Raw genomic sequence first — 13222 nt, 5'->3', positions numbered from 1 at the left:
CAATATTCATATAAAGAACTCTAGAATAGAACTATTGGGAAAAAAACAGATTGTGAATATTAACTTTTGTTAGCAAACTTGCACGTTGACTCATTTTACATATATATACATACATACATACATACATATATATATATATATATATATATTGCCAAGTCACTTCAGTCATGTCCGACTTTCTGCGACCCCATAGATGGCAGCCCACCAGGCTCCCCCATTCCTGGGATTCTCCAGGAAAGAACACTGGACTGGGTTGCCATTTTCTTCTCCAATGCATGAAAGCAAAAGGTGAAAGTGAAGTCGCTCAGGCATGTCCGACTTAGTGACCCCATGGACTGCAGCCTACCAGGTTCCTCCATCCATGGGATTTTCCAGGCAAGAGTACTAGAGTGGGGTGCCATTGCCTTCTCCAATATATATATATATATATATATATATATATATATATATATATATATATATATAAAAGAGCAAGGAAATAAGTATTTCAAATATTCTCCACTTTGAATAATTTTCATTTTAGGTACTTTGCATGAAAACTTGACACTGGTAAATTTCCCTATCAAAACTTTCTAGGAACAAGCTTTTTCTTCTGTCCTAACTTGGGGCACATTCAAACAGACTCAAAGCTACTTCCTAAGGAAAATTCTGTATCTCCAAAACCCACTCTAGTAAGACGCAGAATTCCCTGCTATTTAGATAAGAAAACAAGTTAAATTCTGTCTTTTTTTCAATTTTGTCACTTATAATGCTTTAATTTGGTGCATAGTATTTGTGAAGCTGTTAAAGAATGAGACAGAAGTATTAAATTCACATAGAAAAAATACGATAAATCTCTCAATGAAGAAACATTTGCAAAATTACAGTAAACCTGATATACCATTTTGTTTAAAAATTTTAAATACATATAGAATATATGAGTCATATGCTTTATACTTTATTTAGAATAACATTAAGTATTCACAGGTATCTGTATCTAACTATACAAACACAAAACTATAACTATATAAACACAAACTGTTTTAAAAAGGCTACCTTTGGGGTAATGGATTGCATACAGAAGCAGAGGGGAAGTAGGTAAGAAGTGTGCAGGTCAGAGGAAAGACTTCAAGTTTTTACTTTCCACAGTAAGCACACGTGTCACTGGTTAAACAAAGCAGGGTCCTAGAATTCAGTCAGGTCAACTTCTAAATGGATGTGAGTCAGCTCCTATTAAAAGCCTTACTCAAACAACTCATACTGGGGAGCACAGGCTAGGGGAGAGATCAATCATTCATGCTCCTAGAGAGAATCTCGAACATTACCTTAGTCACCCATAGGGGAAAAAAAAGAACTGATGTCTAAACATACAGCTGATTCATTTTGCTGTACAGCAGAAACTAGCACAACATCATAAAGCAAATAAACATCAATAAAAATTAATTTTAAAAAAGGGGGGCTGATGCTAAGAAATGGCCATCTGGTAGTACAGAATAAATAGCTATACTTTTTGTTCAATTGCACTATCATCATCCTAAATTTTGATACAATAATTCATCCATTTACATTTAAACTTATATTATATTTTTGTCATTTACATTTGAACTTTATTTTATGGGTCCTGGGTGTGTGTGTATGTGTGTGTGAGAGAGAGTGTGAAAGTCACTTTCGGAATTCTTTGGTGCTCCAGTGGTTAGGACATTGCACTTTCACTGCCAAGGGTCTGAGTTCAATCCTTGGTCGGGGAACTAACATCCCACAAGCTGCACAGCAGGGTCAAAAAAAAAAGTCACCTTCAAGAAGACAGTTGTAACTAGTATTATTAATAACAATGGCCTTAAGTAGTTGCTTTAGCCAATCACAGTTTTTAATAGAAATATAAAGATAATAAATTTTTCAAATATTTACTGAGTGCTTATTCTGTTCAACATATTGTCATAAATGCTGGATAAACTCAAATGATACAATCTTGATCTCAACTCTCCCTTGTTAAAGCCTAACACCTTCTCCCCAACCCAACTTCCTCTTTTAGTTTGATTTTTGGGGAGAGGGAAGGGTGATAGAAACATTCAGAAAATTAAGATCATGGCATCCGGTCCCATCACTTCATGGCAAACAGATGGTGAAACAGTGGCTGACTTTATTTTTTTGGGGCTCCAAAATCACTGCAGATGGTGACTGCAGCTATGAAATTAAAAGATGCTTGCTCCCTGGAAGAAAAGCTATGAACAACCTAGACAACATATTGAAAAGCAGAGACATTACTTTGTCGACAAAGGTCTGTATAGTCAAAGCTATCGTTTTTCTAGTAGTCATGTATGGATGTGAGAGTCAAACTATAAAGAAAGGTGAGTGCCAAAGAATTGATGCTTTCAAACTGTGGTGTTGGAGAAGACTCTTGGGAGTCCCTTGGACTGCAAGGAGATCAAGGTAGTCCATCCTAAAGGAAATCAGTCCTAAATATTCACTAGAAGGACTGATGCTGAAATTGAAACTCCAATACTTTGACCACCTGATGCAAAGAACTGACTCATTAGAAAAAACTCTGACACTGGGCAAGATTGAAGGCAGGAGGAGAAGGGAATGACAGAAGACGTCACTGATTTGATGGACATGAGTTTGAGCAAGCTCCAGGAGTTGGTGATGGACAGGGAAGCCTGGTGTGCTGCAGTCCATGGGGTCGCAAAGACGACTGAGAGACTGACCTGAACTGAGGGTGATAGACAGGAAAAAAAAAATAAAAGTGGGGAAGTAAATGTAGCAAAAGTACTACATTCTAATTAAACTACGTCAGATATCATGTATGGGGTGAAGGGGAGAAAAGTGTCCTTTTTTCCATATATGCCTCTCTAAAAACTTGCTAAAGATTTCAACACATTTGCCTCAAGTTAAAAAAAAAAAAAAAAAAAAAGGTTAGTCAAGTAAAACACTAAAAAATTTTCAGATATAATTTTAAGATATTTAAAGTGGTAGTGGTCACTAAAGTAATTTATCTCAATTATACATTCTTCATCAATATTTACATACCTAAATTATGAAAAACTATAAAAATGCAAATAACAGTAACCTGTAAAACTCGGAGTACTCTGTCCTGGCAGGCCAACACCGGTACTTCACGAAGTAGTCTTTCCACTGGAAGGCAGATGACGTCATTGATTTTGTCCCCAGAAAGGTAATAATGTTGGTCTTTGCAGTCACAATAATGGTTATAGATGTAACTTGCACTGAGAAAAAGGTCTGAGCCAGATATGTGCCTGAGAGTATGAAAAGTAATTTAAGACATCCACATTTTTAAAAATAAGCATAGGAAACTCCTGAATTATTTTCAGAGATGAAAAGTTTATTTATTTACAGTTTACTATCATTTTATCATAGACTCAGAGAACACTGTTTGTTTTCATTTCCCATACTTATTCTAGCCTTTTGGTATAGCCATGATTTTGAAAGCTGAAAATGAGGTTCTTAAGGCCTCGGGCTTCTCAAAAATTGAGTTCAGAAAAACTATAAACAAAGATAGGATAACGGTAATTCACCTGTCTACACCTGGACAATTAATATATCAAAAAGTAGGGTTTTTTTTTTAATGTGTACTATGTGCCAAGCACTGTCCTAAGTGACTTAAATATATTAGCTCAATCCTCATAACTCTATAAACTAGGAACAATTATTCTTAGTTTATACAATTATCCCTTTTTAAGGGGAATAATATTAATAAAATGTTAAGTAACTTGCCTAAATGCACAGTAGACAGTAGACTGGATTGCAACTCAGGTAGCTTTAACTCTCCAGTTACCTTTCTTGCATGCTCAGCCATTCGGTTGTGTCTGACTCTTTGCAATCCCATGGACTGTAGCCCACTAGACTACTCTGTCCATGGAACTTTCCAGGCAAGAATACTGGAATGAGTGAGTGAGTTGCCATTTCCTACTCCATATCTTTCTTACTACCACACTACATAGAATAAGGCTATCTAAATTGAATCTACCTGAAACTAAATAATAAATAGTGGAAAAAAATGATTTCATTAGAATTTTAACTTGAAAAAAGAAATAATAAGTTCATTTAAAATTATATTTAATAAAATTTAGAAAATAATCATAATTATATTCTAATTCTTAGAATGAATCAAGTTTTCATTGGGGGAGGTAAAATATTTGACAAAAATTATATACTAATATATTATTTTCACTAGATAGCTATCATCACTTGTGATCATAAAGAGGGTATTTATTTGAATGTAAATATCTGGGGAGTTCTTTCACTTCTTTTATACTTTGGTTATGAATCATAACTGAATATAAATACTATAAATGTCTTGAAAAGATTTCAATAACCAATTGATTATATATTGATTCCAGGTCAAATTCAATTTCTGACTCATAAAGTATTTTTAGTTGTTTCCTAGATAACCTATTAAGATATGATACTTAATCAGATGTTTGTTACCTATCCAAAATATTGTAAATGGACATGTAAAAATAAAAAGAGAGAATAAACATACATAGCTTTAATGCTTTCAGTGAGGTTTGTTTCAAAAGAGAGGAACTGTTTTCCTCTCTTTGTGAAGCCTCTAATTTCAGATCCTGCAGCAATAAAAATTTTCTCCTGGGGTGTATTAAGAGCCCCTCCTAGTTCCAATCTTGCAATCTTCTGCCCAGGTAAAGTCTTGAACACTGTCTGCAAAAATTGTTAAGGGAAAAATTAAGTACACAAACTTACTACAAATATATTCCTTTACCATACAAAATGTGGTGCTTTTAAATTTACAAAAGTTTATAGTTTTACTATATAGGAACACCTGTAGATACAAATGTGCTTACTTCAACAGTCTTGTGGATTTTTTTGCTAAATATCTTCAAACTTTATGTTTATTCCCCCACATATTTCAATAACATCATTAAAATCTAAATTCTTGCAACTCAAAGTATGGCTCACTAAGCAGCAAAACAGCATCACTTTCCTTATTAGAAATTCAGACCCTCAGGCTCAACTGTAGATCTACTGAATGAGAATCTGCACTTTACCAAGACTCCCCATCTGGTTCCAATGGACATGTTTTTACACTTTAATCATCTTTTTATGGGCTTCCCTGTGACTCAGCTGGCTAAGAATCTGTCTGCAATGCAGGAGACCTGGGTTTGATCCCTGGGTTGGGAAGATCCCCTGGAGAAAACAATGGCTACCTCCCCCAGTATTTTAATCATCTTTTTAAAAGTAATTTCTCATGGTTCCCTTACAATTTTAGAAATTTTAGTAGTATAAACAAAGGACTACAGAATCTACTGAAAACCTGAGTGTATAACTTCATATCTCTCTTTATTTAATTGGAAGTATTTGCATTATTAATTTCTTTTTCCTTACTTTCTATTTTATTATTGGCATCAGTTTCTTCCTTCACCCTCAATGACTTTATACACAGAGAACAAAATATCTGGAAGAATATATGAATAATGGAAACACTGAGTTTCTGATAGTTTTTACCTGCTTCATCTTTTTGCAAATTCCATATAAGGTATAATGAAGATAAGAGTTCACATCTCAGACTTATCACTTTTAAATTATAGTCTATGAATATGATAATATAATAATCACTTCCTTGATAGGCTATATTAAGTGGTAAAGGTGATGCGATGGTCATTTCCAGGTTGCACTCTGTTATGTAAGACTCTATCTTAGCAGACTGGACAGATTTTTCCATTGGCCTGAAGAAGCAGGTTGCCATGTTGTGAGAGGGCCTGTGAGAAGACCACACAGCAAGGAAGTGTGGGGGCCTCAAATGATGAAAGCAGGCCTGGGCTTATAGACAGCAATAAAGTGGGGATCTCAGTTCAATAATAATAAAGAATTGAATTCTTCAAACAGCCAAGTTTTGGCCTCATGGAATAGGACTCTGAGCTCCAGAAAGAAATTGAGCCTGGCTAACATCTATGTTGCAGCCACATGAGGCCTCAAAGCTGGATTCCTGCCTCTGCGAGATAATAAATGTGTTTCATTGTTAGCCCCTAAATTTGAGGTAATTTGTTACAAAGCAGAAAAAACTAATATATCACCTTAGAATGTCAAAGATGTTTTACAAACAGCTAACAAATGACTCTTATGCTGCCTGAAGTCTCATACTTCATATCACTACTTCCTTTAACCCATTTTTCATTGTGCTTTAGAAAAAGCTTAACCTGGGAGTATTCAAAACATACACATACCACTGCTTCTCCCTTCTTCATGCCAAAGCACATAACTATGCCATCATGATCTCCAACAACCACCTGTAACAGATTGAAGAGAATCTAAAATTACTGTTATTACACCTTATTAACTTATATGGGGAAACAAGATCCACAATATAGAAATTATAATTTTAAAAAACAGAGATCAGAAAACCTAGTAAAGACAGCCCTACAAAAAAATATTCACTAAAGAATTATAGGAAAGGGAAAAAGAGAAGCCTGTGGGAGTTGTTAACAAAAGTAGCTGGTTTCCTACAAGGTAAAGAGAACAAAAGAATACAGATGGATATGGCAAGGAGGTGACTTTTTCCCCGTCACCAGGGCATAAGAATGTTGTAAGATTAATTTTTAAAGCATTACGAAAGTAAGTTTGTGACAGACCTATTTGATATATTTAAAAGCTTTGTTTTTTAATTTTTATTGAATATAGTTGATTTACCTAAACAAAAACTTTTGCATAGCAAAGGGAATCATAGAAAAATAGAAAAGAAAATCTATCAAATGGGAGAAAGTATTTGCAAATAATATGAGCAATAAGGGGTTAATATATAAACAGCTCATACAGCTTAATATTAGAAACACAACCTGATGGAAAAATGGGCAGAAGACCTGAATAAACATTTTTCCAAAGAGGAAATGCAAATAGCCAACAGGGACATGAAAAGATGCTTAACATCCCTAATCATCAGAGAAATAGAAATCAAAACCACAATGAGATATCACCTCACACCTGTCAGAATGGCAATCATCAAAAATAACATAAATAACAAATGCTGACAAAGATGTGGAGAAAAGGAACTCTTGTACTCTGTTGGTGGGAATATAAATTGGTGCAGTCACTGTAGAAAATAATATTGAGGTTTCTCAAAAAACTAAAAATAAAACTACTATATGACCCAGAAATGCCACTCCTGGGCATATATCTGAAAAAGCCAAAAACATGAATTCAAAAAGATATATGCACCCCAATGTTCATGGCACTGTTTATAATTGCCAAGATATAGAAACAACATAAGTGCCCATTAACAGATGAATGGATAAAGAATACTACTCGGTCATAAAAAAGAATGAAATTTCCCATTTGCAAATAACATGGATGGACTTAGAGGGCATGATGTTAAGTGAAATAAGTCAGACAGAGAAAAACAAACCATATATCATTTGTATGTGGAATCTAGAAAACACAACAAATTAGTGAATATAACAAAAAGTAGCAGAGTCACAAATATAGAAAACAAATTGCCAGGGGTTGCCAGTTGGGAGAGGGAAGGAGAAGGGGCAACACAGGAGTAGGGATTAAGAGATACAAACCAGTATGTATAAAATTAGGTACAAGGATATACTGTACAACACAGAGAACAGAGCCAATATGTTATAATAACTATAAATGGAATATAATGTTTAAAAATTATTAATCACTATATTGCATACCTGTGACTTACATAATATTATACACCAACTATATTTCAATAAAAAATAAACAAAATGATCTTAAAAATATTATAAATGAGTCCTAAGACCAAAAAGTTTGAAAAGTGTTGCTTTAGTAGACTGAATACAATAAATGATTATCAAAAATCTGTTGATTTATCTTGATAAAATGTATTATATGATAATACTGTATTTATTTTGCAGCTATTAAAGAACCCCATTAGTATACTAAGAAATTATATTGTCTTACAGAAATTGCAGGATTAATATTTCTATAAAAATAATCAATATTGTTTGTTAAATATAAAGTTTAAAATAAAAATTACTCTTAAAATATGACAAAGTTTTTAAAAAGTATTTTCTCTACAGCATATTGTGTTTTATATTTCTTTTTTCATATATACAATATGGTATGCACAAGTACACTCAGGGAAAATTATTCCCAGAAAAATGGAACATAGTTTTCAACTAGTTTGCTAATACTATTTACTGATTGTACATGATACTTATAATGTACAAGAAAATTACTGTATATAAGTGTCCCTTGGTATTCCAACCTCTGTTCAAATTAACAGAAATCCATTTCCACTTTAGCTTTGAAATTAAAATAAAAACCCATCACCCAGTTTTCCAATTATCAAGTGTTTTCCCAATAGTGTTTGATTTGTCATATCCCATGGAGTATTTTAAAAACTTATTTATTTATTTGGCTGCTCCAGGTCTTAGTTGCAGCACACAAGATCTTCAATCTTCATTGGGACATAAGACTCTTTGTTGCAGCATGTGCGATCCAGTTCCCCAGCTAGGGATCGAACACAGGCCCCCTGCGTTGGGAGCACAGAGTCTTAGCTACTAGACCAAAGCAAATCCCAGACATCAGATCATTTCACCTCTAAATATTTCAGATGTGTACCCCTGAAGAAAACCATAATCACAATATATTATCACAAGTAATAATTTCTTAAATGGTCTAATCATAAATCTGTGTTCAAATTTCTATGATTTTTAAAAAAAAATGTCTTTATAAGTTGGTTAGTTTGAATTAAAATCTGAAGTCCAAAAAAAAAAAAAAAACTTATTAATAAAGAAGGGCATATAAACCTCTCCTCTGTAAGAGCTAGAGATATGGAGGCATCAGTATCTCTACATTACCTTTTGTGTGGCTCTATGTTTTGAGGCAGGAAGTAGCTTCATAGTCTTCTGAGAGGTCACTCCCACCTAAGGAAACACATCAGCTGCCTAGTTAATGTTTTCTAATACACTAATTTGAAGTTATACCTCAAAGATTAAAAGGACCAGCAGATTCTAATCATAGTAAGCCTTAGTTTTGTAATTGCAATTAGTGATATGAAATAATTGTTATCAGCAGTGAATTTATTTTCTAATGAAATATGCCACAAAAGTCAGAATATAGGAAACAATCAAAAACAGTAAAATTCATGCTATAAAGTTGTCAAGTCAAATATAATTATGTGACATTACTGGCAAGGTACTTTACACAAAAAAATTATATCTAGAGGCCTTTTCTTACAACTTTATACGGCTGTTAAAGAAGAGTTTGTAATGAAAAATCTTTAGAAATCGATTATTATTGAAAATGGAACAGAGAAGATTTTTGCTAAGACACCAACATGCTGATGACAATGACATCCAATCTAACTGATGATGAAGATTTTTTACAAAAGGTACAGAAGATGAAAACAGCATGGTTTGCCCAGCAGAGAAATGTCAGTAGTTAGGCATGGTTGGGGGAAGAGAATGAGACCAAAGGGAGAGAAATTGAGACAATAGACCATGAAAGAATTTACATATTGTACATACAGATCTATCCTGTTATTCTGTATTCTATGGAATAGTGTTAAAGTTTAAACTAATCTACTTAGATTTGTATTTTTGAAACATCAGTCTAGCCAGTGTTGTGAAGTATGGGTTGGAGGGAGAGGAGGATGGAGGCTATTATCCAAGAGATGAGGACTGAACTGGGGATAACAGAGATGGAGGGAGAAAACGTGACAGATTCAACAGATACTTCAGAGACAGAAACAGCAAAATGTGATGACCAGATGGATATGGAAGATATTAAGGTGGGATCATGAGAAACGCTGGGATGGAAGACACACAAGCTGGAATCAAGATTGCTGGGAGAAATATCAATAACCTCCGATATGCAGATGACACCACCCTTACAGCAGAAAGTGAAGAGGAACTAAAAAGCCTCTTGATGAAAGTGAAAGATGAGAGCGAAAAAGTTGGCTTAAAGCTCAACATTCAGAAACCTAAGATCATGGCATCTGGTCCCATCACTTCATGGGAAATAGATGGGGAAACAGTGGAAACAGTGTCAGACTTTATTTTTGGGGCTCCAAAATCACTGCAGATGGTGATTGCAGCCATGAAATTAAAAGACACTCCTTGGAAGGAAAGTTATGACCAACCTAGATAGCATATTAAAAAGCAGAAATACTACTTGGCCAACAAAAGTCCATCTAGTCAAGGCTATGGTTTTTCCTGTGGTCATGTATGGATGTGAGAGTTGGACTGTGAAGAAACCTGAGCGCTGAAGAATTGATGTTTTTGAACTGTGGTGTTGGAGAAGACTCTTGAGAGTCCCTTGGACTGCAAGGAGATCCAACCAGTCCATCCTAAAGGAGACCAGTCCTGGGCGTTCATTGGAAGGACTGATGTTGAAGCTGAAACTCCAATACTTTGGCCACCTCATGTGAAGAGTTGACTCATTGGAAAAGACCCTGATGCCGGGAGGGATTGGGGGCAGCAGGAGAAGGGGACGACAGAGGATGAGATGGCTGGATGGCATCACCGACTGGATGCACGTGAGTTTGTGTGAACTCCAGGAGTTGGTGATGGACAGGGAGGCCTGGCATGCTGCGATTCATGGGGTCGCAAAGAGTCAGACACGACTGAGCTGAACTGAACGGGAAGTATCTGGCATAAGTCTCAAGTAAAGTGGCAGGATAAACATTTGTACCATTAGCCAAAAGAGGATTACTGGGAAAGGGGATGGAGAAGAGGGAAAGTCTAGGGCTGAAATACTGAGAGGCAGGGTGGTGTAACAGAAAGAGCTGCTACTGCTGCTGCTAAGTGCTAAGAGACTTTGTTTCAAATAGCAACTGCATCAGTTTGGCTATTATGAAAACTACCTTCTTTGAATCCCTTTGATCGTCACGTACCGACTTTGAGAATTTTTGTGAAGGAAAATATATCTGAAGTTCCAATACTTTGGCCACCTGATGCTAAGAGCTGACTCACTGGAAAAGACCCTAATGCTGGGAAAAACTGAGGGCAGGAGAAGGGGATGACTGAGGATGAAATGGTTGGACATGGGTTTGAGTAAGCTCTAGGAGACAGTGAAGGACAGGGAAGCCTGGCGTGTTGCATGCAGTCCATGGGGTCCCAAAGAATCTGACACGACTGAGCGACGAACAACAATACAATATATGCACAAAAGGGAAACTGAGAATAAACCAGACCTCGAAAACGGCTACCATTGCTTTTATTACGATCCTGGTAGCCAGGTCCAGCTCACAGTACGAAATAAGTGTCTGGCCCGAGGGACACGAGACTGAGTAGAGAAGGAGAGTCAGGAGTTTGAAGCCCACAGGTAGCTGCAGCCAGAGGGGAGGAGAAGGGCCTTGGGGAGGAATCCCGGATCGCGTCAGGACACTCGGAGCATCTTCAGGACGCCGGCACTCCGGGGGGGGGGGGGGGCGGTTCTCCTTCTTCCCAAATGCCGGCGGACCAGCCCCGATGGCAAGCCTGTGCGGAAGGCGTCTGGAGGGCTCCACTCACACCCACTCCTTCGCCGCTCGGCTCCCACAGACCCCAACAAACGGCAGTGGAAGGATCGAATCCTCTCTTAGAGCGGGGCTCATCTCGCGCAGCGTCCGCCCCAACCCCTCAGGTTTACCTGCAAATAATCCGCTCGGTTTAGATTCAGATCCATAACAGCGGCACGGAGGCGGCGGACAGCGCCAGGCCAGGCTAGGTGGGTCAAAGAGTGTGGTATCCCAGGCCTCAGGGGAAACTGCTAGCGACGCCTTTGAGGGGTAACGCCAGCTACTGTGGGTTCAGTGGGGGATGCAAAGGCGAAGCGTCAGGGCAGCGGCGTCCTGAGTGACGTCAGGACGTTCCTGCGAGTGGGCTCTGGAGGGCGTGAAGCCCCGCCCACTGACTGAACCCGCTCCAATGAGAGGCGGAGAGGGAAGGAGGGCGGGGTTCAGGAGCCCTGAGAGGAGTGGTTTCCAGGGAGACCAAGACGCAGAAGAGCTACGATGCCACTACTACCCTGAGCCCCAAGTCTTTGTCTTTGTGTGTGGAGCACGGACTTGAAGCCAGGGTAGATTCTGACCTCTTTTACCGCCACTGACCTCTTTCACCGCCACTGGAAAGGCTCCCTCAAAGAAATATGTTTCACCGCCGTAAGAGTCAGTTTACAAGCAGCAGTTCTCAAACTTTTGGCCCTAGGACGCCTTTCAGTTCAGTTCAGTTCAGTTCAGTCGCTCAGTCGTGTCCGACTCTTTGCGACCCCATGAACCGCAGCTCGCCAGGCCTCCCTGTCCATCACCAATTCCCGGAGTTCACCCAAACCCATGTCCATCGAGTCAGTGATGCCATCCAACCATCTCATCCTCTGTCGTCCCCTTCTCCTGCCCCCAATCCCTCCCAGCATCAGGGTCTTTTCAAATGAGTCAGCTCTTCGCATGAGGTGGCCGAAGTATTGGAGTTTCAGCTTCAACATCAGTCCTTCCAATGAACACCCGGGACTGATCTCCTTTAGGATGGACTGGTTGGTCTCCTTGCAGTCCAAGGGACTCTCAAGAGTCTTCTCCAACACCACAGTTCAAAAGCATTGATTCTTCAGTGCTCAGCTTCTTTATAGTCCAACTCTCACATCCATACATGACCACAGGAAAAACCATAGCCTTGACTAGACAGACCTTTGTTGGCAAAGTAATGTCTCTGCTTTTTAATATGCTGTCTAGGTTGGTCATAACTTTCCTTCCAAGGAGTAAGGGTCTTTTGATTTCATGGCTGCAATCACCATCTGCAGTGATTTTGGAGCCCAGAAAAGTAAAGTCTGACACTGTTTCCACTGTTTCCCCATCTATTTCCCAAGAAGTGATGGGACTGGATGCCATGATCTTAGTTTTCTGAATGTTGAGGTTTAAGCCAACTTTTTCACTCTCCACTTTCACTTTCATCAAGAGGCTCTTTAGTTCTTCGATGGCTTTCTGCCATAAGGGTGGTGTCATCTGCATATCGGAGGTTATTGATATTTTTCCCAGCAATCTTGATTCCAGCTTCTGTTTCTTCCAGCCCAGCGTTTCCCATGATGTACTCTGCATATAAGTTAAATAAGTAGGGTGACAATATACAACTTTGATGTACTCCTTCTCCTATTTTGTAAAGGACCCCTTTACAAAACTCTTATAAACTGTTGAGGACCCTAAAGACCTTTGTTTATATGAATTATCTGTTGATACTTACCAAATAGAACTAAATTTCTAAAAATAATGTTGAAAAAATAATGAACTCATTATGTATATATTTTAATGAAAAATCATTCTTTT

The 13222-nt window shown here is 37.7% G+C and overlaps 1 protein-coding gene across 1 annotated transcript in view; it reads right to left on the bottom strand.

Annotated features, from left to right (window-relative positions):
- The window catches only part of BBS7 (Bardet-Biedl syndrome 7), a 39224-nt gene extending 27404 nt beyond the window's left edge, over positions 1-11820 (bottom strand). The window contains exons 1-5 of the mRNA XM_061419263.1: positions 11560-11820; positions 8787-8852; positions 6180-6242; positions 4481-4656; positions 3047-3233 (exon numbers count right to left, since the gene is read on the bottom strand). Of these exons, the coding sequence (XP_061275247.1) occupies positions 3047-3233; positions 4481-4656; positions 6180-6242; positions 8787-8852; positions 11560-11595 (528 nt within the window). The 5' untranslated portion in view covers positions 11596-11820. The remainder of the gene's footprint in view (positions 1-3046; positions 3234-4480; positions 4657-6179; positions 6243-8786; positions 8853-11559) is intronic.
- Between the last annotated feature and the right edge of the window lie 1402 nt (positions 11821-13222).

This window comes from Bos javanicus, chromosome 6 (genome assembly GCF_032452875.1).
Source record: "Bos javanicus breed banteng chromosome 6, ARS-OSU_banteng_1.0, whole genome shotgun sequence".
In the NCBI taxonomy this organism is placed as follows: Eukaryota; Metazoa; Chordata; class Mammalia; order Artiodactyla; family Bovidae; genus Bos; species Bos javanicus.
This window is presented reverse-complemented; position numbering and strand designations above follow the sequence as displayed.